This window comes from Rattus rattus, chromosome 9 (assembly GCF_011064425.1).
Source record: "Rattus rattus isolate New Zealand chromosome 9, Rrattus_CSIRO_v1, whole genome shotgun sequence".
Classification (NCBI taxonomy): domain Eukaryota; kingdom Metazoa; phylum Chordata; class Mammalia; order Rodentia; family Muridae; genus Rattus; species Rattus rattus.
In genome coordinates this window covers 56,910,601-56,935,776 of record NC_046162.1, presented here as the reverse complement: position 1 = coordinate 56,935,776, position 25,176 = coordinate 56,910,601, and the positions used below count along the sequence as shown (strand labels likewise).

Sequence of the window (25,176 nt, the reverse complement as noted above, 5' to 3'; positions counted from 1 at the left end):
CCCTCTGGGAGGGTGCCACCCCAAGGCCTGCCCCACATGTGTTGTGTGAAGGAAGCCCAGAGCCTTGTGTCTGGAGCTTGGAACAGTCCCCCTTGCCTAGTGCCCTGTTCTTAGTCTCTTGGCTCCTACCCAGACGCCAGCTTGCTTGCCCCTTCGGTCACTGCCCCTCAGAGGATGGCTGAGTGCCAAGCCCAGAGGCCCAGAGCTGCTGTGCTGGCTTTGGCTGTGTCACTGTAATGACAGGGTCACACTTGGCATGATGCCTCCCTGGAACCTCCATTCCTGACCTCAATTGTCCCCTTGCACTTCCTAGAGCTGAGGGGGAAAGAATGGAGGCTCAGAGAGGTGCATGGCTCACCCCAAGTCTTAAAGAGCTTGCCTGTACTCCAGTTCTGAGAGAGTAACAGGGCATGGCACCCTGGCTCAGTCCAGCTGTCAGGGACAAGGGGTGACAAGGGCAGCAGCCTTGAACTCTGCCAGACCTAGACCCAAGTAGGCTGGCATCCCCAGATGTCAACATCTGGGAGCTCCCACTACCCGCCATCTCCAGTCAGCCAGAGGGTGGGGCCCAGGCATTCCTGTGGTTGGGAGCCAAGGCTGGAGGCCAATCGGGTGGCGGCAGCCGCTGACGCCACCACCGACGCGGCAAGTCCCCTCCACACCCATCCTCCCTCCTCCTACCGCCAGGCAGCCGAAAGAGAGCCGAGCCGGGTGGGGGAGAGGGGGAGCTTCAGGGAGGGCTGGCTGAGGGGACTGAGGGACTCAAATCAGCTGGGCAGGGGCTGTGGTGAGAGGCAGCAGGGTAGCAGGCACTGGCTGGCGGGATGCTGCCGCCACCACCGTGATGCTGGGAGCTCTGGGAGCCAGCAGGATGGCAGGAGGGAGAGGTATGTGTTGCTGGCCCAGTATGCCAGGCTGGAGGGGCCGAGTGTGCGGGGGTGTGGTTAGCTGGTCCTTGTCACATGATGTTTGTGTTTGGGACTGGAGGGGTAGTTATTTGTGTGTCTCATTGTGTGTGCTGTATGTGTATCTCTTGGGGTGTGTATCTTGCCGTTTCTCTGTGGTGTGGTGTAGTATGTATGTATGTATGTCTGGGCTCACCCTTCCTTCCACCCTTTGCTGAAACAGGCCCCCTCAGCTCAGCCAGTGCTAGGCTCAGCCAGGGCCACAGGCTGCTGTCCGGGGGTGGGGTGCCTCCTTTTTTGGCTCAGCCTGGGCACCAGCCCTGTCACTCCTCAGCAATGCAGCGTCAGCTCCAGTAGCCAGCGCCAAATTCCAGGCCTAGGGGTGGCGGGAGGTGGCCCAAGGCCCCTTAGCCTGTCCAGCCTCTCCTTTAAACTGGTCTCTGGGGAGCAAGAAGTGGTCCCGGTCTTCATCTCAAGGCCCTGGGCCCCAGCTCACATCACCCCACACTGAGGGGACCTTGGGCTCTTCCAGCCTCTGCCTACCCTCAGACCACCCCTCCTTGGACACACCCACTCCTTAGCCAGCTTCCTAAGGTCCTCTACCACCTTGACAGATTCCTGTCCATTCCCCACTGAACTGCAGGGGCTGTGGGCATCCTTGGACATAAAGGAACAGTAGGAGGTGGAGGGCAGGATGGGGGAGGGCAGGGTGGGGGAGGGCCCTAGCAAACAGATGTTGGAATGTTTGTGGCTAAAGGCTGTCCTTGTTTTAAAAGTCTTACAGAGATCTAGCTATTTTGAGGAGGGCGGGGAAAGAGAGAGAGAGAGAGAGAGAGAGAGAGAGAGAGAGAGAGAGAGAGAGAGAGAGAGAATGAGAATCTTATCTCTTTGTCCTCCCTCCTTGGAGCACACAAACCCTCATCCATTCAGGACACCCCTACTTAGTCATCTCCCTTCCCTTCCCTTCTGAGGACCTTGGTACCCTAGGGCTGTCTCATTCCTGTCCTCTGAGTCCAGTCCGGTCATGCTTTCATGCCTCTGTGTTTCTGGCCAGGCCTACTCCCAGGATGCCTACCTGAAGGGCAACGAGCCGTATTCTGGAGAGGCCCGCAGCATCCCAGAACCACCTCCACTCTGCTACCCACGGAAGACCTATGCCCCGCCAACCCGGGTCCCTGCCTGGGCCACTATGGTGCCTGAGCCCATCTCAGCACTACCTACGGATCCCCGGAGTCCTGCTGCCTGGAGTGACCCAGGGTCCCGTGTTCCATCTGCCACCCGTGCCCACCTGGACAACTCTTCCCTGGGGATGAGCCAGCCCCGCCCAAGCCCTGGTGCCTTTCCCCACCTCCCTTCAGAGTCCCGGACGCCCCGTGCCTTCCTAGAGTCTGGCAGCCGGGTGCTTCCCAGCAGACTGGAGTGCCAGCAGGCTCTGTCACACTGGCTGTCAAATCAGATACCCCGCAGGGCGGGGGAGAGACGGTGCCCAGCCATGCCACCTCGGGCCCGCAGTGCCTCCCAGGACCGCTTGGAGGATGTGACTACCCACCACCCATGGCCCTGCTCCACCTCCCAGGATGCCTTGAGCCAGCTGGGCCAGGAGGGTTGGCACCGAGCTCGCTCAGACGATTACCTGAGCCGGGCTACCCGCTCTGCTGAAGCACTGGGGCCAGGGGCACTGGTGTCACCTCGCCTTGAACGCTGCGGTTGGGCTTCCCAGCGGCCATCTGCCCGCACCTCTGCTTGCCCTTCTCGGGACTTGCCAGGGCCCCAGGCTCCTCCCGCATCTGGCCTGCAGGGCCTGGATGACATCGGGTACATTGGGTATCGGAGCTATAGCCCGTCATTCCAGCGCCGGACTGGTCTCCTGCACGCCCTCTCCTTCCGGGACTCACCCTTCGGGGGACTTCCCACCTTCAGCTTGGCCCAGTCTCCTGCATCATTCCCACCAGAGGCCTCCGAACCACCTAGGGTCGCCCGGCCAGATCCTAGCACCCGAGCCCTGGAGCCTCCCGCAGAGGATCATCGTGATGAGGTGGTCCTGAGACAGAAACCTCCAACGGGTCGCAAGGTCCAGCTGACCCCAGCAAGGCAGGTGAACCTTGGATTTGGTGACGAGTCCCTAGAACCAGAGGCCAGAGGGGAACGTCCAGGCAGGAAGGTGGCCCCTTTGGCCACTACAGAAGACTCCCTGGCTTCAATTCCCTTCATTGGTGAGTGGTGTTACAAGTGGCTGACTAAGAGTCCCATTCGCCATCCTTTCGTGTCCCATCTCCCTGTTCACTGTGCCCAAGTCTGCACTGTGTACTATAGGAGCATCTGGGTTATATCTGTCTGTCTGTCCATTTGTCCATTCCTCAATAATTGCCTTTCACCCTGTCTCCCGCTCACTCATTCTCGTAGCCATCTTTCCGTCCACACCTTCTCTCCTCCCTCCCTCCTCACCCCCTTCTCCGTGGCTCCTTTGGTCCTTTGCTGTGTATCCTTCCATCATTAACTCCCATCCTTCCCTCCTCCTTCCGCTCTTCCTTCTTTCTTTGTGTCTTTCGTTCTTCGTCTTTTCACTCCATCTCTCCTACATTCCTCTAACAGATATTTACTTCAGGCACCATGCTAGGCTTCAGGCTTACTTGGTGGATGGCTGCTCAGACAGAAAGCGCACAGGACAGACAGCCTCTGTGGATGGGGAAGGATTCTGTGGCCTAGATGGGTGTGGTCGGCACTGGGAAAACATTGGGAAAACAACCTTTGGCTAAGAAGGATTTGAGGTAGTCTGAGGGAGAATGTTCAGAGAGAAAGATGGGACTGCACAGACCTTGCAGTGGGAGGGGCCGACTGCACTTCCAGGCCTGTGGTCCTTTTCCGTCCAAGGCTAAGCTCAGACTTCCCCTCACAACAGAGGAGGCTGTGATGGCTGCCCATAGAGTGGGGAGAGGCAAGAAGGCAGAGAGGTGAGGGTGATCTTAAGCTTTTTGGCTTGCCCAGAGAGTGGTGCCTCGTCTCCGTGTTGGTGGTGGGAGTGCAGAAGAAGAAGAAAGGTTAGGGCTGTGAGGAAGTGGGCCAGGCCAGGCTGTGGAGAAAGCCTGGAATGGAAGGAGATGGTGTTGGGCCCACGTCCTGGGCCTGGTGGGTTTGTAGCTAAGCAGCCTGGGAACTAAGAAGACGCTTAGGGAGGTGGTAGGATGCCGCCAGCAGCCTGCGGCCGGGGCCCAGCTGTGTTTCAGCAAACCCAAGCTGAGCCTCTTGTCGGTTGCGCCCATCTAATGCGAAGACAGCGCTTGTGCCCTAAGCCACCAATAGAGTACTGCTTTGTGCTTTAGGAGCCCGCTCCAAGGAGGATGGCTCAGTTCCACTCCTCGGTGCCCTTGATGCACAGGGAGGCTCGGCACCTGCTAAAAGGAGACACTCCCTGACCACATCTGGTGGGCGAGGCACCCTGTGCAGCCGGCCTGTTGCCAGAAACGCCCTAGTGAGGAAGAGTTTAGGGGTTTGCAGCATGTGCCGCCTGGAGCCTGGTAAGCCTGGCCTGTGTTCCTCACATCCCTTCCTTCCTCTGCTGGCAGATGAGCCCACCAGCCCCAGCATTGACCTTCAAGCCAAGCATGTCCCTGCCTCCGCCGTGGTCTCCAGTGCCATGAACTCAGCCCCTGTCCTGGGAACTAGCCCATCCTCACCCACCTTCACTTTTGCCCTCAGCCGCCATTACTCCCAGGACTGCAGTGAGTGTCTCTGGCCTGTGTCACCCCCTCCTCTGCTGTCTGGCCCTGTGGGTCTTTTGCCCAGTGTCTCTTTGCTTCTTCTGGGGCCCCGTGGGAGAGCCACTCCTGACCAGAAGGGAGGGCTCTTAGGGTACCTGCCAACCTGCTCTTTGCTAACCCTGCGGCCTCCTTGGGCTTCTTTTCAGGCAGCATCAAGGCCGGCCGCCGCTCCTCCTACCTGTTGGCCATCACCACAGAGCGCTCCAAGTCCTGTGATGATGGACTGAACACCTTCCGGGATGAGGGCCGAGTGCTCCGGTGAGCCCATGTCTGCACCGGGGTGGGGTGGTTTCTTCTCCCCGAGGTCGAGCCATGGGTTTGGGTGGGTGATGAGAATCTGGACCGACCACAACCCTCACCGGCATTCCTTGCTCCTCAGGCGCCTTCCCAACCGTGTGCCGAGCCTACGGATGCTGCGAAGCTTCTTCACCGACGGGGTAAGCCAGCAAAAACGTGTATGCATTGTGTGTGTGTGTGTGTGTGTGTGTCTGTCTGTCTGTCTCTAGAAGGGTGGGAGCCCTACATGTCGTCCTGGGTTCCATATTTGTGATTCCTGTGACCCCTAAGTGAAGTGCTCTGGCTCCTAGCCCCTGTCCTGTGTTCCTTCTTCATGCTACCCATGTGGCCTGCCTCCCACCTGAAGGCTGCATTTGTCCTGCAATCTGGAAAGTCCCAAATCCCAGAGCAGCTCTCCTCTCCCTCCCTCTCCTCCCTCTCCCTCTCCCTCCTCTCTTTCCCTCCCCCTCCCCCCCCTCCCCCTCCCTCCCCCCTCCCTCCCTCCCTCCCCCCTCCCCTCCCCCCTCCCCTCCCCTCCCTCTCCCTCTCCCCCCCTCTCCTCCTCCCCCTCTCTCCCTCTCTCCCTCTCTCCCTCTCTCCCTCTCTCCCCCTCTCCTCCTCTCCCTCTCTCCCTCCCTCTCTCCCCCCCTCCCCCTCTCCCCCTCTCCCTCTCCCCCTCTCCTCCTCTCCCTCTCCCCCTCCCCTCCCCCCCCCTCCCCTCCCTCCCTCTCCCTCTCCCTCTCCCCTCCCTCTCCCGTCTCTCTCTTCAGTGCTGGGAATAGAACCAAGGGTTCAAGTGTGGCAGGCGTGCCTGGGCAATATCTCCAACACTTTTTGTTATTATAATTTGTTTGGTTGAGACAGGGTCTTAGTGTGTAGCTCTGGGTGGCCTCACTCTGTAGACCAGGCTGGCATTGAACTCAGGGATCTGCAAGTCCCTGCCACCCCAGTGCCTGGATTAAAGGCACAGGCGTGTGCTACCATGCCTAGCTTCCAACTCTTGATTTCTTTCTTTTCTTTCTTTCTTTTTTTTAAAATAAGATTTATTCCTTTTTAAAATGTGTGTGTGTGTGTGTGTGTGTGTGTGTGCAGGTGCCTCAGGAGCCCAGAGGCACAGGTTCCTCCTAGAGCTGGACCTATAGGTGATGGTCAGCTCTACAATATGGGTCACCCCAGATTCTTTCTCTTAACTTTTTTCTTTAGGTTTATTTATTTCATTTCGTGTGTCTGAGGGTTTTGCCTGTGTATGTATGTGTTCCATGCTCACGCGTACTGCTGTGGAGGTCAGGTATGGATGGCTGTGAGCTGCCATGTGGGTGCTGGGAACTAAACCTGGGTCCTCTGAAACAGCAGCCAGTGCTCTTAACCACTGAGCCACCTCTCCAGCCCCTGGCCAGGTCTGTTTTTTTTCTTCTTAATATTATTCATTTTATGTATATGGGTACACTGTAGCTGTCTTTAGACACACCAGAAGGGGCATCAGATCCCATTACAGATCGTTGGGAGTCACCATGTGGTTGCTGGGAATTGAACTCAGGCCCTCTGGAAGAGCAGCCAGTGCTCTTAACCACTGAGCCATCTCTCCAGCCATCTAGGGCAGGTCTTGCTAGACCTTGAAGACATGGTTTAATCCAGACGGGCTTCAAACTTGTGATGCTCCCGCATCAGCCTCCTGAGTGCTGGGATCTTTGTAGCATTAGGGACCTCTGAAGCTTGCTATGAAGCCTCACCCACGTGCCTTTTCCGGTCTCCTTGTGATCATTTGTGCACTTTCCTCACATGCACGTGTGTTTTATTAGCTTAGCACCTTCAAGGCAGGGCCACCTGCTCCCCTTATCACTTCCTCAGCTTACAACTCTCCCTGGACGCGCCAGCTCTGAGGCTGGATTCCTGTTGACACCATCACTTCTTGTTTAACTCCTGGTGGGTTTGACTCCCTGTCCCATCACTACTTGGTCTTTGTTGATGTTCCCACTTCCGCTGTTTACTTAACTCCTTATTGCCACAGTCGCTTCCCCTGCTTCCTCAATTCCTTCGAGGCTGTAAAGCTGAAGGAAGGCCCAGATTAGCTTTTCCAGCATTGGGAGCCACGTGTCCTGCTGGCAGGTCCAGCCCTTTCCTCCTTTCTGGCTTCTTCATGAGGTCTCATGACCTCAACACAAACAGTCCAGAGAGGACAAGCAAGGCCCATGAAGTCACACAGCACATCAGCGTACAGCCCAGACACACTCCAGGCCGGTGTGGCAGCCAGGGGTCCATGAGGCTCCTGAGATGCTGGTATTATGGGAGTCATCCTAAATTGCCTAATGTTTTCTCCCTACAGTCTCTAGATAGCTGGGGCACCTCTGAAGATGCTGAAGCCCCCTCTAAACGACACTCAACCTCTGACCTCTCAGATGCAACCTTCAGTGATATCAGGAGAGAAGGCTGGTTGTATTATAAGCAGATCCTCACCAAGAAGGGGAAGGTAAGGTGGCCTGAGGAAGGACGACCGGCAGGATGGAAGCTGGCTCTGGCAGAACTTTCCAGGTTCTCCTATACCTGCCCTGAAGCGTCTGACGCCAACCAAACCAAAAAAACCAAACAAAAACAAAAAACAAAACAACAACAAAAAACTTCAGGCTATAGCCTGAGGAATCAAGGTTAGATGACAGAAAGAGTTTCTGGGGAGGAGGGTTTACTGAACCCTGAAAAGGAGGTTAACAGAGAGGTGCTTCTGCTGTGGAAGTACATGGCAGGCTAGGCTTGGAGTCCTGACCAAGCCATTCTTGAAAGACCATGAATGAGCGACGGGCAAAGGAGTAAGACTGGGGCAAAGGAGGCAGAGGCCCGTTCTCTTCGGGCCCATGAGGTCCTTGTGGCGCAGGCTTAGTTTAACAACTGAAACCCTTGGGGCTCTTTTTTTTTTCTTCTTTTCTTTTTTCTTTTTTTGGAACTGGGGACCAAACCCAGGGCCTTGCGCTTGCTAGGCAAGTGCTCTACCGCTGAGCTAAATCCCCAACCCTGCCCCTTGGGGCTCTTAGAGCCAGAGCTTTCAAGTGCTCCCGCGGCTTCCTGGGGTGCTCCAGTGAGGGATGCACAGGCATAAGAAGACCATTTAGAAGCCACCGAAAGATCCAGTCAGAGCCTTCATGAGTGGGTGAGGACGGGGCAGGAGGGAAAGTAGGATTCAGATGGGAAGGTGGGGCTCTAATCTCTCAGGCTGGAGCTTGAGTCCCAGGCTTGGAGCCCTGGGCTGGAGAGAGGGAGAAAAAGGAGGCAGGGTGGTTTAGACAGGTCCGGCCTTGATTCTTGATGGCGTGGTTTACTTACTGCTCTGAGGACTCAGAACCTAGTGCTCGTGACTCAGTGTCTATGAGGGGAGCTGACTAACACATTCCCAAACCTGCTCCCAAGCATTTACAAGACATGGTGTGAACAGGGTACACCATGCTGTGTGAGCTCGGTCTGTAACCTAAGCCATTTGGGAGGCTGAGACAGGAGGATGGAAAGTTCATGACCTGTCTAGGCTACTGAATGAGTTCAGGGCCAGCCTTAGCAACTTACTAACATTCTGTTTCAAAGTAAACTGTAAATCAAGGGCTGGGGATGTAGGCTATTGGCAAATGTTTGTCTAGCAGGTGTGCGGGCCTAGTTCCAAGCCCTAGAAAAGAAAGAGTGTTTCTTGTAGGCTGTGCCTCAGGAACTCTTGCCTGACTTATGGAAGAGCCTGGGTTCCATTCTTAGCATTGCAGGAAGAGTTGGGGGAAGTGAACCCAGGGTCCCCACAGAGCTGGGCACTTGGGGGCTGCTGCTCTTCTGTTTTACTGCTGTTACGGGGCTCCCTTGGTATTTATGGGGGGCACCAGGTTCACAGGCACGCAAGCCCTTTTATAAAGCAACTTGGTACTGTGTGCGGCCTACGCAATCCTCGCAGACACTGTACCTCATCTCTGGGTGATGAATGTTGTCTCAGACTATGTGAGGCTATGTAAATACTTCTTACCGTGGGTTGATTATGGAATGTGGAGGGGGAAAACATCTGGATCCCTTGGTACAGATGCAGGTGCTTTTTTTTGTTTTTTTCCGAGTGCTTTTGATCCACATTTGGTTAAATCCATGGCTGTGGAACCTGTAGAAGGGGTCCCTGAAGGGTGGAACCTGGAAAGAATGAAGTCTGAAACGGATTTTGAATTTCTACACAGCCACACGTTGTGTGCATATAGCTTCAGGAGCAAACTTAAGTCCCCTGAGCTACAAGATGAGTCAAGAGGGGCGAGGTGGGGGTTAGTAGGCCAGGGGGCACAGAGCCCCTGCTCCGAGGGTCTGCTGAGCTTCTAGTGACCTCGCTGAGGGAGCCAGCTTGTCCAGTCCTGTCCTCTTGGGGCCGATGACCACAGAGAAAGTGCTAATTGCTCCTCAGTGACAGGTGCACTGACAGTCACAGCACAGGGAGTTTAGGGGCTCTGCATATCTAGGAGTTTGTATATCTAGGAGGCTGTGATAAATAAAGCTCGTGGAGTCTGTAGTGGAGGGAGTGGCAGGAGGGAGTATCCGGGGAGACCCTCACTGAGGGCTGGAGGGAGGCTAAGAGTTATGCCAGGAGCCGGGTGGGCTGCAGCCCAGAGTAGGTGGTAGAAGGTGAAGTGGGAATTCGGTACCTGGGGGACTTTTCTGTCCTGAGATACGGGGTAAAGTGTAGAGATGTGTGACGTAGGATAGTAGCGTGTCTATGCCGGAAGGAGTCCATATCATTGCGGTTGTTCGCGTGATCAAGGCCCTGGGATGGACCAGGAGCTGTGTAAGAGATTCTGGGGTAAAGGTTGACTGATGGCCTCTGGGGCTGAGGAAGGTAGAGGATAGGCCAAGGATCCTATCTCCTGGCTTGGCTGGCAGGGGTCCTCTCCCTTGAGCCTCTGGCCCCTGAGGAGAGGATTTGGGGTGAGGAAGCTCTGTTGGAGCTGTGTGATCATACACATACTTTGGCTGAGATCCTGGGAATGGGAACACATAGGTATGGTGGACACGGAGACCCACACCTTAGTCACCAGGGCTGCACCACACGCACCTGTGGAGAAGGAGATGGTAAGGACCTAGCAGAGTCTCCCCTCCCCCTCCCCCTGCCCCTGCCCCTGCCTTTGATTTGTGGAGATAGGGTTTCCCTGTGTAGCCATGGCTGTCCTGGAAGTCACTCTGTAGAGCAGGCTGGCTTCAAACTCAGAGAGCCACCTATTTCTGCTTCCTGAGTGCTGGGATGGAAGGTGTGCATCACGACAGAATCTTTTTTTTTTTTTTAAAGATTTGTACTTATTTTACTTATGAGTACACTGTAGCTGTCTCCAGACACACCAGAAGAGGGCATCGGATCCCATTACAAGTGGTTGTGAGCCACCATGTGGTTGCTGGGAATTGAACTCAGGAAATTGAACTCTGAAAGAGCAGCCAGTGCTCTTAAGCGCTGAGCCATCTCTCCAGTCTGCCACCACAGGAATCTTGACAGGAAGTGGGAACTGGGAAAGTGAGGCTGACCATGAAATTAAAAAGATACAGGAAGATGGCAGTCACTCCAAGAAGGGGTGTGAGCCTGGTGGGAACAGCACCTCTCAGTCCAGCCATGGTGGAAAGGTATCTTCGTGCTGTTTCTCTCAGGGAGCCCGGCCCCAGCTTTGGGTGACCCTGGTAGCCCAGCTTCAGTGTTTTCTGGGCAGAGACAGGCATTGACTCCTTGGCTCCCTGAGCAGTTCTGAAGTATAGGGGCTTCAGTGTCACTTGTTTACCTGGTGCTACGGCTGGGAACTAAAGAAGTGTCCTGGGGTTGGAGTCAGCTGCAGACCCTGGGTCTGTCTGGGGCGCCTCGTGTCATCTACACCAGTAGCCCCACCTCCCTCTCCCATCCTCAGCCTCCTTCAGAGACACCAATGCCAGGCAGAGGAGGTGCATGTGTGAGGCGCTCCTTTCGCCAGAGCGACTGTGTGAGGACATAACATGGATGTTTGCTGCTTAACTGTCATGATCTGTTGGTGGCAGCATCGACACTGGGAAAGCCTTGGCTCATTCAGGGTTATCTCGAGGGACCCCAGGCCACCTCACGCTAACAGTTATTCTCTTGGGACAAGGGTCTCATTTATTACATTAGTGGTAGGGCTGCTCCAGTTGGCACTGTCTTAGCCCAGCAGCTCTGGGATGGTAGGCCAGCCTAAGGGAAGCTGGGCATGGGTGCTTCAGCCCTGCTCTCTGGAGGGCCTTGGAGCTCCCCCACCCCCAATCAGGACATAAAGCAGACTCCACGTTAGCTAATGAACGGTTGGCCTGTACCTAGCCCTGGGCTTGGAGCACTTGTCCCCACAGCCTGCTATGTAGCCAGGACACCCACAGCCAGGACATGAGCTTATGGGACTCTCTGCAGGGCAACGAAACGGCCAGAGGCCCCTTCTTACCAAGGAGCCGGTGGTGAAGGAGGCAACCACAGAAAGGAACGAGAGAAGCTGAACGCCTGGGAGACAGAGGCATGAAGATTAGGAGTTCAAGCACAACCCAGCGTGGTGGTGCACACTTTTAATGCCAGCACTTGGGAGGCAGAGGCAGGCAGTTCTCTGAGTTTGAGGCCGGCCTGGTCTATAGAGTGAGTTCCAGGACAGACAGAGCTGGGGAATCTAGCCCAGTGCAGAATTTACCTGACATGTATAGGCTCTGGGTTCAATCTCTAAGGCAACAACAAACAAACAAACAAATTAATAAAATAGACGAGGAAGGGGAGGGGGAGAAGGAAGAGGGAGGAGAAAGAAGAAGGGAGGAGGGAAGGAGGGATGGGGAGGGGGGAGCACGTGGCTCGGCAGGTGAGGAGACTGCTGCCAAGCCTGATGAGTGAACTCAAGCCCTGGGATGCACATGGTGGAGCAGGGGAACTTATTCTTTCAAGTTGTCCTTTGACTTTGACTAGCATGCCACAGCGTACCCACATTCCCCACCTATTTAAAATAAATAAACACACAAATATATAAACAAATGGGGGGGCCTGCAGGAGAATAAGCATCTAGTACACAGGCTGTAAAGAAGGCAGTCACTGGTAGGCAAAAGTCTGTGGCTCGACACAAGCAGCAGGGAGCTGAGTTCGCAATCAGCATGGATCCTCGACCTTCTGTTTGCTTTAAGGGGCTACCCAAAGGAGAGCCTTTCACTGCAGGAATGACTGACTGACTGTAGGGCTGTTGCCTGGAGGCCCAAGGTGAGGGGCGCTGGGAAGGTCAGCGCTGTTGTCCAGGTGAGAGGGTCGATGAAGCGGACAGGATGGTGGCACCCAGGTGCGGGCAGGTGATACTCTGAAAGGAGCAGAGTTGATGTCTCATGATCTAGGTGTCAGGGGCAACTCCCAGGTTTCAGGGCAACTGGGCGGATTGACCAAGCTGGAAAAGGTGGCGCAAGGGTGGAGAACAGGTTTGAGGGCAGAGACTCGAGCACTGTAGTGAACAGGGAACACGGGGCCCACCTATGCTACTCGCAAGTTCTGGGCAGGGCTTGGGGTTGCTCAGCAGGCTTTAAGCCGCTCAGGACTGGGCTGGTGCCTACCGCAGGCTGGAGCTGTAGAGTTGGCATCAGCAGATGGCTGATTTAAGCCACAGGTGTGCATGGGGTCCCTGCAGCAGGTGTGCAGGGTGAGGAGAGCTCGGGACAAAGCCCTGAGGCCTCAACCTCGAGGCCGGTCTCCTTGTCTGATGCCTGTTGGCCCTGGACTCAGGCTTTGCTGTGGGGTGCGGTCTGGATAGGTGGGTGGTTAGTGTCACCCTTGGCTGCTGCCTGCTCGGCACACCTCTCCTTCCACCATATCTCCAGACAAAGGTCTCCAAGTAGTACTTTACTCTAGGGAAGAAAGAACTGCAGGTCGGGCATCAATAGGAAGAGAGGCCCTTGGTCCTGTGATGGCTCGTTCCCCCAGTGAAGGGGAATGCCAGGGTGTTGAGGTAGGAGTGAGAGGGTGGGAGGGGGAACACTCTCATAGAAGCAGGGGGAGGGAGGATGGGGGATATGGGAACGGGATAGCATTTGAAATATAAATACAACTAGGAAAGAACGACAGGTTGCGGCTGGGGACATGGCTCAGCATGGTTAGGAGCACACCATCTCCTTTTGTTTCTTCTTTTGACTTTTCAAGACAAGGTTTGTCTGCATAGCTCTGTCTGTCCTGGAACTGGCCTCAAACTCAGAGATCGCCTGCCTCTGTCTCCCAAGTGCTGGGATTAAAGGCCTGTGCCACCCCCACCCCCACTGGGCTAGCACATGGTCCCCTTGCAGAGGACCCAGGCTTAGTTACCTCACGACAGTTCTCAACCATCCCCACCTCTAGGTCCCAGGGATCTGCTGCCCTCTCCTGCCTTCCACAGGTACCAGGCACAATCATGGCACACGTGCCTGCAGACAGAACACTCATACACATGAGATAGAATAAAATAAAACGGACTACAGTATAGAAGGAGGACTGAAAGCAAGAAAGAATCTTAGTGGCAGCACATGCCTTTAAACCCCAGCACGGGAGACAGAGGCAGGCAGGTCTCTGAGTTTGAGGCCAGCGAGGTTGACAGAGGGAGTTCTAGGACAGCTAGGGCTACACAGAGAAACTGTCTCAAAAAAAAAAAAAAGAAAGAAAGAAAGAAAAAAGAAAGGAAGGAAGGGAAAGGAAAGGAAAGAAAAAAAACAAAAGCAAAATAAATACATTTTAAAAAGGGGAAGAGAGGCTGTCTGTGTCGGATACCGTGGAGCAGTGAGTTAAGGGCTGGAAGCAGCCTCCCACTCCCAAGTGACCCCAAGAGTGGTTTCTGGGTAGGGCGCCCCTAGTGGAGTCTTGAGGGAAAGGCAAGGTACTTGGGAGAGCAGCCGCCCCAGACTGTGGGCAGCTCCTGGCCATCACAGTTTTGTTGAGGGTGATGTTTGAGGCAAGCGATGGTGTGGTAAGATTTTTTTTTCAAGATGAGGTTTCTCAGTTAGGCGGTGGTAGGGCTCACCTTTAACTCACAGGGATCAGACTGGCCTTGAACTCAGAAATATGCTTAACTGTCTCCCGAGTGCTGGGACCAAACGTGTGCACCCAGGGGCTTGGTGAAATTTTCTGCTTCTGGGGGCCTTATTCCTTCTTGGATTCCCTTTCAGGTCCCTGCCTCACAATGCTGGCATTTAGAGTAGGTGGGAGTTGACATCTTGGGGGTCTTAGTGTAGGTAGAGTCAGGGCAAGTGGACTGAGAGGCCACAGGTTGGCTGTTGGAGGGAGTGGGGTGGATAGGGTCTGTCTTCTCTGTAGCCCATGGCCTGCTGCTTCTCAGCCTCTGGCAGACCCGTGGCAGGCCTGGCTCTCACCGCTGCCCTGTTTCTCCCACCCTGTGTCTCCCTGCAGAAAGCGGGCGGGGCCTGCGCCAGTGGGCGCGTCTATGCCGTCCTTGGGCGCGCTCGCTCGTTGAGCAAGGGCCAGGCGGGAGCCCGGGCCAGCGGCTGCAGGGGGCTGCGGCGCGGCGGCGCAGGTGAGGACAGGCGGCGCCCGTCTGCATCGGCTCCTGCCTGGTGGACATCTCCTACAGCGAGACCAAGAGGAGGCACGTGTTCCGGCTGACCACCGCTGACTTCTGTGAATATCTCTTTCAGGCTGAGGATCGGGATGACATGCTGGGCTGGATCAGAGCGATCCGGGAGAACAGCAGGGCCGAGGGCGAGGTGAGGCCCTGGGCTTGTGCCCAGTGGGCCATCAGGGCAGGGCAGGGCAGGGCAGGGCTGCCTCTCAGCTGCTGTAATGTGGGGTGGCCACTCTGAGCCTCACTCCCTCCTAGGAAAAGAGCTATTAAGAATCTACCGTGGGACTGCCCACCTGAGTTTGGGGTTGAGGACAGGACAGACTCCTGCACTGGCTGCAGGGCAGCTGGCGTCCTCAGGGCCCAGTGACCAGCACATAAAATAACAGCTGCAGTGGTGACAGTAATTACTGTCATTGTTGGCACTGCCGTGGGCAAGCTCTGTCCCAGGGAGGCCAGCCCTGGCCTTTGTCCATCCGGGTCTATGCTGTCCACCTGGTGGATAGGGGCAAGGCTGAGGCAGGGGCCAGGGAGGAACTCTGGTGGGGTGGGCTGTGGGCCCTGATGTGGCTTCTCTCTCCTCCCCTCCTCCCTCTGCAGGACCCCGGCTGTGCCAACCAAGCTCTGATCAGCAAGAAGCTTAATGATTATCGCAAAGTGAGGTAAGGCCAGTTCTCCCGGAGCAGCTGTGGCAGGGAGCAAATCTTGTGGGGTTGGAAGTTCCCAGGCAGAGATCTCTAGTCCTCACTCAGACAAGTGAGACAAGCAAATTGTCTCTAGTTGGAGAGGTTGGAAGCCAGGGAAAGTGGCATGCTGGGCCACTCCAGATGAAGACACCCCTCCTCTTCCCTTTCCCCTCTGCAGCCATAGCTCTGGGCCCAAAGCCGATTCCTCCCCTAAAGGCTCTCGGGGCCTGGGAGGCCTCAAGTCTGAATTCCTCAAGCAGACTGCAGTCCGCGGCCTCAGAACTCAGGACCAGCCCGCAGGAAGCAAGGGTAGGAGAGCTGGGTGCACAGTGTGTGCTTGTGCTGGGCAGTGCCTCTGCCTCTGTGTGCCCAGGGTTGCTACTGCTTTCAGCCTTAAGTGTGAGCCTAGGAGGGGTCTGGAGCCTCAAGGTTTTGGGGCTGGAAGTATCTGGATCCTGATTTGCTTCCACAACATTCTTGTTGGGCGGCCTCTGGTTTCTGCTTGTGTCCTTTGGGAATGAGAGGCTCACTCTGCAGGCTGCTCTGTCTTTATACTCTGGGCTGCTAGGAACCACTTCCTGGGCTGGAGAGATGGCTCAGTAGTAAAGAGCTTCCAGAGGGCCTGAGTTGTTTCTCAGAGCTTACAGCTGCCTGCAGCTCCAGCTTCAGGAGATCTGACACCTCTGACATCTGTGGGCACCAGCACTCATGTGCACCCCCAGTACACACATGCACATGCACGCGCACATACACACACACACACACACACACACACACACACACACACACACACACACATTTTATAAATCTTTAAAATCTCTCCCCCCTCCCCCTCTCCCAGCAGGAAAAAAGCATTTCCTTTGGTCATGTCAAAATGTGGGATGCACTCTCATCTCACAGGCCTGTCCTTGAGGCCACCAACTACCCTTATAGAGCCATGGCCTCCTTCCTGGGGGCCAGTCACCTTGCCCTCTAAGCCTTCTCTCACCCAGTGTAATTTTCAATCTTCCCAGTTCTTTGATGGAGTCCCTATGTCCTAGTGTGTGGATGTTGGCATTGAATGTGTGGGACCCTTCTGGCCGCCTCCGGCTGACCCCAGCTCTCTTTTTCTCTGCATCCCAGAAGACAGTGTTGCAGCTCCCAAAACCCCCTGGGGTATCAACATTATCAAGAAGAACAAGAAGGCCGCCCCAAGGGCATTTGGGATCCGCTTGGAGGATTGCCAGCCTGCCACTGAGAACCAGGTGGGTCTCCACAGTGCTCGAAGCAGGCAGCACATAGAAGGCCAATGCAGGGAACAAAGCTGAGGGGAACCCTGAGTCCTGCAAAGGGCCCCGCTGAACTGAGGCCCACCCTGGTTTGCACCTTCTGAGTCAGTGGTTCATATTAGTTCTGACCCTTAAATGGAGGCTGTAAGGACTTCATCTCCTTGGGTGTCCTGATAGCAGCTCTGGTCTTAGTGCTCTACCCAGTTAGCCCTCCTACCCCAGCCGTATCCCTAACGCTTCTCCCATGTCTGTACTCCCAGCGCGTCCCCTTGATCGTGGCTGCCTGCTGCCGTATTGTGGAGGCACGGGGACTGGAATCAACTGGCATTTACCGGGTACCTGGCAACAATGCAGTGGTGTCTAGCCTGCAGGAGCAGCTCAACCGTGGGCCCAGTGACATCAACCTGCAGGATGAGGTGGGTGTGGCTTGGCCGCTGGTGGAGGCCAAGGACTGCTCGGTCGCACTCACTGTGTTCCACTATATGCTTGTCGTTGGACCAGAGCGTCCAGGTGGCAGGAGAAAGCCTGCCCAGTGGGCCGGCCCCAGCGGGCATCTCCAAAAAGAAATGTAGCTTTGGCCTGCTGGGTACTGCAGAGGCAACTGTTTTGTTTTGTTTTTCAGAGAGGGTCCTCTCTGTAGCCCAGGCTGATCCTTCTGCCTCTGCCTCCCAAGAGCTGGGATTACCAATACGTGCACTGGCAGGGCAGCCCTCCTCTGGCTGGGTGACAGTTTCGTATGAGCACTTAAGACAGCCGAGTTCCCTCAGCTAAACTCAAATACGAATACGGGCAGAGAGAGGGCTGAACACTTGCTGGGAATTCAACTTCTAAGAGAGCCAGCTAGTGAGGAGTGGGGGTTGGGCCTCCTGCTACTGCTGCTCTCCCTCCCTCCCCTTACTCCCCTCCCTCCTTTAGCACCAGGCAAAATGGGCTGGATTCCATGGACTGCTGGGGTCCAAAGAGCCCTGGCCTGGAGGAAGGGGATGCTGCACCTTGCTCTCAAGGTAGCCAGCCACCAGTGCTGCAGCCTGGAAGGAGAGGCTGAAGCTGAGAGCAGACCGTAGAGGTGGCTGACACTACACCACAGAGCATGTAGCATGATTGGCAGTTTTCAAATGATTCCTGGAGTCTGAGGGTTCCCAGAGGGGCTTTGAAGAGACACACAGGTCGAGACCTCTTCCCTTGCTGGATCGAGGGCCACCCTTTGCTCTGAATATTACCTTGGAGTTTTTCACATCCATTCATTTATTTGCTGGGGGCTCCTCATGGACTTTATGTATACTGTGGTGCATGTGTGGAAGTTCTCTCTTCCCATCATGTGTGTCCTGGGGAGTAAACGCAGCCAGCCCATCAGATTTGGCAGCAAGCGCCTTTATCTCTCGCTAGCCCACTTTCGATTTTTGTGTAAGATTTTATTTGACCAAAGGGGCTCTAATGACAAGGGCTTTGGGGGGAGAGCCACAAATCTGACAAGTGAGGCACCATAGGCCCTGTGACACAGAAGTTTTATCTTTGGGAGGGGAGACAAATAGATTCGACATCAAAGACAAGAGAAAAGAGTGACTTGTGTATAAGAGGAGGGAGAGACTGCTGAGGGCTGGAGCAGGGGCAGCCTTCAGAGCTCCTGAGGGTGTGGGAGAGCAGGTGGGAGAGCTGGCAGGGAATGACAGCACTGTTTAAGGAAGGTTTTGAGGGTTGGACCAAAGGTGGACACACCTTCTGTGTTTGGGGTGGGGATGGTAAGACCCAGGGCTAGTGATGGGTTCCTGGAGCCAGTGGACAGTGAGGAGCTTGTAGTGGTTCTTACCCTGGGGGAGCATAGCCAAGGGTAGGGTGTGAGGGCGAGCAGTGCTGAGGCTTTGTGAAGAGCTGTGAGTGCAAGAGCGAGAGTAGAGGGTGAGGAAAGAAGCAGAAGTGTTGGGGTCACTGAGGGTCAGGATAACAGAGAGGTAAATGGAGGCAGGGAGAGAAGAGGAGGGACAGGCAGGGAGACCAGAGGGAGGGCTGGTAGCTGCATGGGGAACAGGACAGCTTGAGGAGAGACTGAAGGAGGGGATGAGTCAGATCGTGGCCTTTGGATTTGGGCTGATGGTACGTCACCTATATGGGTTGGCAGTATCCTCAGGCCCTGACTAAGTGGGGTCATGTGACAGCCTGGGACCAAGAGAAAAGGCAGACTGATTGCAGCTTGCAAAGGCAGAAGGACAGAGCTCTTAGGAAGCTGGTGTGGGAGCAGACACTGTCAGAGGAGACCAGAGGCCGAGCTCAGAGGGAGAGGAGAGGTGCTCAGTCCTCAGGCAGGAGTAGAGATGGACCTGTAGGAACCACCACAGACCGGGTCAGCATTCAGTGAAACACATCAGCTCGCCTTAGGCAGGAAGAAGAGGGCCAGAGTTGGAGGGTGGCTGGCCCAGCCCAGGGCTGAGCAGGCATGCAGTGTGGGGGTGCATAATTAAGGAGCACGCCTCACAACAGGTGACGTTTCGTCTTTGCCTTGGTGGGGAGTGCACGCTGGTGATGGGGAGGGGTTGGGTACTCTGGCACAGAGCTGAGGCTCTTTGTGACGAGTGTCTTTATGCCTGCTATGTTTTCTTGCTGTCTGGGCAGTTCTGAGATAGGAACTCAGAACAAGATCATAAGCCTAGCGCCTAGCTACAGCGTGGAGGGTGTTGGTGCCCCCTGGTGGACAGAGTGAACTATCTGTGCCTCTAGATTATTAGAGCAGCCTAGCTCAGTGGCCATTTGAGGGGTGTGTGTGTGTGTGTGTGTGTGTGTGTGTGTGTGTGTGATTGTATTGGAGGAAATTTAGCACCATCCCTGGCCTCTATCCTCCTATGTGTGTGGTGCTTCCTCAACCCAGATGGGAAACCAGAATAGCCCAACTGACTGGAGAATCGGAGCAGGTAGAAGTGCTTGCTGAGCAAGCCTCATGGGCCTCAACTTCCCCAGAACCCACGGAGGAAGGAGAGAACTGATTCCCAGACTGTGTCCTCTGACCTCCTCATATGCACAACACGCAAACGCTGGAAGGGCTGGCAGATAGTTGAGTGGTTAAAGCGTTGGCGGAGCAGGTCTCAGGACCAGCGTCCAGAGTCCCAGCACTCATGTACATGCTGGGTGGGTATGGTAGCCCACCTGTAGTTCCAGTCTTCAGATGGTGGACAGGGGATCTCCAGAGCAAATTGGCTAAGGAGGGAGCCACAGTGGTGTCTCTGTGTTTGATTGAGACACCCTGCTGCTGCTCTGGGTTTGATTGAGGCAACCTGGTGCATTGAATAAGGTGGAGAGTGGCAGAGAAAGATCAGACCTTTGCATGCATGAATGAGCGCTTACACTCCCATACTCGTGCTCACGTGTATACACACATAAGAAAATGGAAGACCTCAGGGGACAAAATCACCCCCCACTTAGGGTTCCCAGCCCCTCAGAGCACAGTCTCATTGGGGAGAGTGAAGTCAAGGGAAAAAGCATCTGAAAGGACATTGGTGTGTGGTACAGATGACACGGCAGTAGCGTTCATGGGTGGCATTCCTGTGCAGGGCGGGGGTGGAGAGTTCCACTAGGGGACAGCATGTGCTGTCCTAGGGCAGGAAGGAGGCAACAAGTGAGCCCTGTGTTGTGCACTCTTGGGCTTTGGGTGAGGATCGTGCTCAGAGGATCACTCTTAGCTGGGGTGTGTCGGGAGACAGGCGCTGGGCCTGACACTTAAAGATACACCAGAGAGGTCTAGGGCATGCTCACGTGGGGTAGTTGCCCTGATTTCCATTCCCCACATTTGAGCCCTCTTGCTTTTTGTGGCAGGCAATATTGAGCCCATTGGGCTAGCAGGAGTCAAGTATGTGTTCTGGACAGGCATGGAGGCCTGGGGACTTAATGGCCTGGCTGGTCCTAGAGCTGGTATGGACATGGGAATGTGGGCCCCTGGGATCCTGCCTGTGTCCTGACATCTCCCTTCCTCCTTAGCGCTGGCAGGACCTCAACGTGATCAGCAGCCTGCTTAAGGCTTTCTTCCGCAAGCTGCCAGAGCCTCTCTTCACTGACGGTGAGTAGTGGGTGGGAGTGGGAGGGGCACTTTATCCCTCCATTCTTGACACTCCCTGACACACACACACACACACACACACACTCACACTCTCTCTCACACACACACACTCTCTCTCTCTCTCTCTCTCTCTCTCTCTCTCTCTCTCTCTCTCTCTCTCAAGAGAAACTCTCTCTCTATAACATGTGTAAAAGAGAAACACACACACAAACAAAAACAATCTAACCAAAAAAAAAACAAAAAAAAAAAAAAAAAAAAACACCAAAAGAAATCTGTGTATGTGAAATACCGAGCCTGTCCATCTGTCTTGACTCTCTCCTCCCTCGCTGAGGTCATGGCCATGCTCTGAGCAGTCTCTGAAGCCTAGCACTGCCCCTTGTAACACGTCCCTAAGCAGGGACTGTTTTCAAACTCCTTCATGGGCCGAAACACAGAGGGGTAAAGTGACTTGCTAAGGTCACCCAGCCTTTGTGTGGCACAGCCACAGTCCTCCTCAGGCTTCTGGCCAGAAACCCATCTCTAGCCTGTTATTATCAGTTTGAGCAAGTGTAGCAGTGCATACCTTCAATCCTAGCACTCAGGAGGCTGCAGCAGGAGGATGATGCTTTTGAGGCCAGCCTGGGCTACATAGAGAGCTATAAAACAAAATTGCAAGTAGATTATAGTGGCGTATACCTTTAATCCCAGCACTGGGAAGGCAGAGGAAGGTGGATCTCTGTGAGTTGGAGGATAGCCTGGGCTACATAGAGTTCCAGGACAGCCAGGGCTACGTGGAGAGACCCTGTCTCAAAGTTCAACATAAAGTAAACATCACGAACAGACAAAGCAGTTCTGCCAGTCTGCTGTGTTCCTTTCCTAACCTTTACGCTGTGAGGCGGTGAGTGAGACACCCAGACCATCCCAGGGTGGGGTGACGAGCTCCGTGCTGTGCTGATGAGTGTTGACAAGTGGCTCTGCAGGAGAAAGAGTCCCGGGGTGTGAATACTCTCACCGTGACTTACTTCAAGCCCCTGGCATGGCATTGCCGACACACACAGGCAAGAGGCGTAGATTTGTGTCTGCAAAGCCTGTGTGAGCAGGCTGCAGCGTCACTGAGAGAAACAGTCACGTCGCTAGCCCATCCCCTTTCAAACTGCTCCTCCACGGATGGGAATGAGGATCGGCTAAAACCGCAGTGTCCCTCCTTGAATCTGTCCTTAGAGCCCGGACCTGCTCACTTACCTGTGGAGTGGTTCTGCAAGGGCTGCTGTGGCTTGTCATGGAGGAGGCTGAATTAGTTCATATTCACACAAGCATGTATGTCTCTGTCACCTTTTCCCTAGAGTGCCATTCACTCTTGTTGTTTACATATATGTCATACTACTACTTGGTGTGTGTGTGAGTGTGTGTTTGTAGTTTTTCGAGACAGGGTCTCTCTGTGTAGCCCTGGCTGTCCTGCAACTTGCTCTGTAGACCAGGCTGGCCTCGAACTCACAGACCCCCCTGAGTGCTGGGATTAGAGGTGTGCACCACCACCGCCTGGCTTATTTTCATTCTTCATGTTTTATTTACGTTGTGGGAGGTGGGGCAGGGGTGCATGCGCCAAATATGGAGGCTCTTTCCTTCCAACCTGTTGGTCTCAGGGACTGAACTCTGGTCCTCAGGCTTGGTAGTGGATGCTTTCTTTATCTGCTAAGCCAGCTCATCAGCTTTATTTTGGTTCACTCTTTTCTTTTGACTTATGTATTTTATTTTGCACATAGGGGTGTTCTGCGGGCATGTGTGTCTATGCTTGGTGCCTACGGAGGTTAGAAGAGGGCATTGGATGCCCTGGAACTGGAGTTACAGATGGTTGTGAGCCACGAGAATTGAACTCAGGTCCTCTGTAAGAGCAACAACTGCTTTTAACCACTGAGCCATCTCTCCACTCACTTAGTATTTCATTTGAGGCACTGAGTTATTCAGACTGGCTTTGAACGTCTGGTTGTCTCCTGCCTCTGCCTCCCAGTATCTGGAATTCCACCACCATACCTCGTTTGTTACTTTTCTTCTCTTCTGCACATCCACTCAGCCGCTGGACGGCAGCCGCAGCTTAGTCATTAGTGTTTGAGGCTTTGGTTGATCAGTGGGGGTGGGGGGTGGGGGTGGTAGCTCGTCATTGTTTCAGTGTATCACCCTCATTTCTAGGGAGAGTAAACCTCTTTCTGTTAGTGCTGGGGACAACATACGATGACAAGGACTGCCAGCAGTAGGCTGAGATGTCTCCATCCTGGTCTACTTACTGCAGGCCGCTTCTTATTTCAGATGGCGGGTCCCCTGGAGGGATGTGTCTCTTGCTTCTCAGGGTCCCAGACACCCTCTACAAGGAGCTGCCGCAGGCTTCTGAGAGGTCTCCATCCCGGCCTACTGCCAGCATGTTAGTTTATTGGCTCTGTGTAGAAGTTAGGATGTTCTTCCTCCCAGCCCCATGCTCCCAGAAATAAAACTCAGACTCAACATGTATTTACAGAAACTTCAGCCATATAGCTCGGCTCGGCTCTGCATAGCCCATAACTTAGTATAGCCCATTCACTCTAACCTACATTCTGCCACGTGGCTGGTCGCCTGTGCCTAGTACCACGTGTTACATCTTCCAGGGCAAATCTCCCACTCCTCACTCTATCCCAGAATGCTTTCTGCCTCCCGGATGTCCCACCTTCTACTCTGCCCTTTCCTATAGGCCATAGGTTTTTAATTGACAGGTGATGCATCCATACACAAGATCCTCTCTCTACAGCTCTGTCCATTTCCTCTGTGGTTCATACTATGCACCTATATTTTTATTCTTTGCTCTTGATTTGTGGGAATGAATTTTGTATATGATTCACACTGAGCTTTGCTGATCTTGCAGTTATTTGGTGAGTCACCCCCCCCTTTCTATTTCTTTCTTAGACAAGGTCTTGCTATCCTCCCCAGTGTACTTCATACTTGAAACAATCCTCCTGCCTCAGCCTCCTGAGTGCTGAGATTATAGGCACGAGCCAGCATGCCCGGCTTGCCTTTGGTCTTTTACAGTTAGTTAGTTAGTTAGTTAGTTAGTTAGTTAGTTAGTTAGTTAGTTAGTAAGTTTAGTTAGTTAGTTAGCTAGCTAGCTAGCTAGCTAGTTAGTTAGTTGGAGGGAAGTGCACAGACATCCCAAGTCATTTATGCAGAGGTCAAAGGACAGCTTGCAGGATTCAGTTTTCCTCTTCTGCTCTGTGGGACCCTGGGGTTGACTCAGAGTGTCAGACTTGGCAGCAAGCACCTTTAGACACAGAGTCAGCACACAGGTCCTTGCCTTTGGTATTTCGATTTACATATTAGACTCTGTCGTACACCTAAAGGAGCTTGTGTGGCATGAGGTCGAGATGGTTGCTCTCTCTCTCACTGGTCTCTCTCAGGCATTCAGGAAAGCCTGCATCTTCAACACTGCCCTTGTCCTGTGGGACCCTCAGGCCTTCCCACTGCCCCGTGTACATCCTCAAGAGCCAACTGTTGGCATTCCGTGTCTTCAAGTATCACTCCATTTTCTTTTCTGAGTCAGGGTCTCTCAATGAATCCAGGGTTTGCCAGGTTGCTGGACTAAATTGCCAGTGAGATCCAGGGGTCTTCCTGTCTCCTCTCCCTGTCCTGGGGTGACAGGGCTGCCACAGCAAAGCTCGTTATGTGATGCTGTGAATCTGAGTTCAGGTCCTCATGCTCTTCACCCGCTGGGCCATCGCCCAGCCCTAAATCTTGGCAGTCCTTGTACATGGCTCGACTGGGTGAACTTTGCTTTATATCTTGGGGTGCTGGGGGTGGACTGAGGACCTGGTCACGTAAAGCTCCTGTTTGCTGAGGTTACCCCAGCTAACCTGATGGAGGCTGCAGGCCCAAGGAGAGTGGGGAAAGGGGCTTATTACCTTCAGTATTAAAGTTCCCTGGTGACATCTTTAGGATCCTCAGGGAACTGGTGGGGCAGGTGAGGAGTCTGAAGGCTCCTTTTTTTTTCTGACCTACTAAGCCTTGGGATCCTTAACCTAGAGACAAAAGTAGGGGACACTGGGGACCCTTTTCAGGGATCAGTGCAAAGCTCTGGTCTTCATCCCATGTGAACACCCCAGGCTGCATCAATGTCTTCCCTTCCTGGCTGGGACCCTCAGCTCCCAAAGGTGGGGAATGAGTTGCCTCCCACCACTGAGGATCTCTCCTGTGTTCTAGACAAATACAATGACTTCATCGAGGCCAATCGCATAGAAGATTCCAGAGAGAGGATGAAGACCCTGAGGAAGCTGGTGAGGACATGAAGCACTGTCAGGCAGGAGAGGCAGCTGGGTACCATTCTCACAGAGGCTTCAAAGAAGTCTCTCCCTACCAATAGTCTCAGTTCCCCATCTGTGTCAAGGAAGGGAGCTGGAAGGTGGATTTTAGCTCCCTACAGTAGGACAGTGGGAATCTCTTTAGGGTATGTGGAGGCTGGATTGGAGAGATTACCACAACCTGATCCCTTTTCCTTCCTCTTGTCCCCTAGATCCGGGATCTCCCAGGACACTACTATGAAACACTTAAATTCCTCGTGGGCCATCTCAAGACCATTGCTGACCACTCAGAGAAAAACAAGGTGTGTGCTGCTCGCTATGGAGTTTGGGGGGCACAGGCTGCACTGGGATGAGTGCTTCCTCTGCACGATCGAGGCCCTGTGAGCCTCCCTCTTCCTAAGGGTCTTATTCCTAGC

General features: G+C 54.3%; 1 protein-coding gene across 1 annotated transcript in view; it reads left to right on the top strand.

Annotated features, from left to right (window-relative positions):
* Window positions 1–25,176, top strand: part of Arhgap23 (Rho GTPase activating protein 23) — a 53,937-nt gene that overhangs the window by 1,299 nt on the left and 27,462 nt on the right. Inside the window, 15 exon segments of the mRNA XM_032911803.1 lie at window positions 1,960–3,118; window positions 4,469–4,624; window positions 4,810–4,921; window positions 5,043–5,100; window positions 7,263–7,406; window positions 14,301–14,365; window positions 14,367–14,427; window positions 14,429–14,614; window positions 15,070–15,131; window positions 15,334–15,464; window positions 16,278–16,399; window positions 16,684–16,839; window positions 20,387–20,465; window positions 24,663–24,736; window positions 24,973–25,062. Coding sequence (XP_032767694.1) covers window positions 1,960–3,118; window positions 4,469–4,624; window positions 4,810–4,921; window positions 5,043–5,100; window positions 7,263–7,406; window positions 14,301–14,365; window positions 14,367–14,427; window positions 14,429–14,614; window positions 15,070–15,131; window positions 15,334–15,464; window positions 16,278–16,399; window positions 16,684–16,839; window positions 20,387–20,465; window positions 24,663–24,736; window positions 24,973–25,062 — 2,655 coding nt within the window.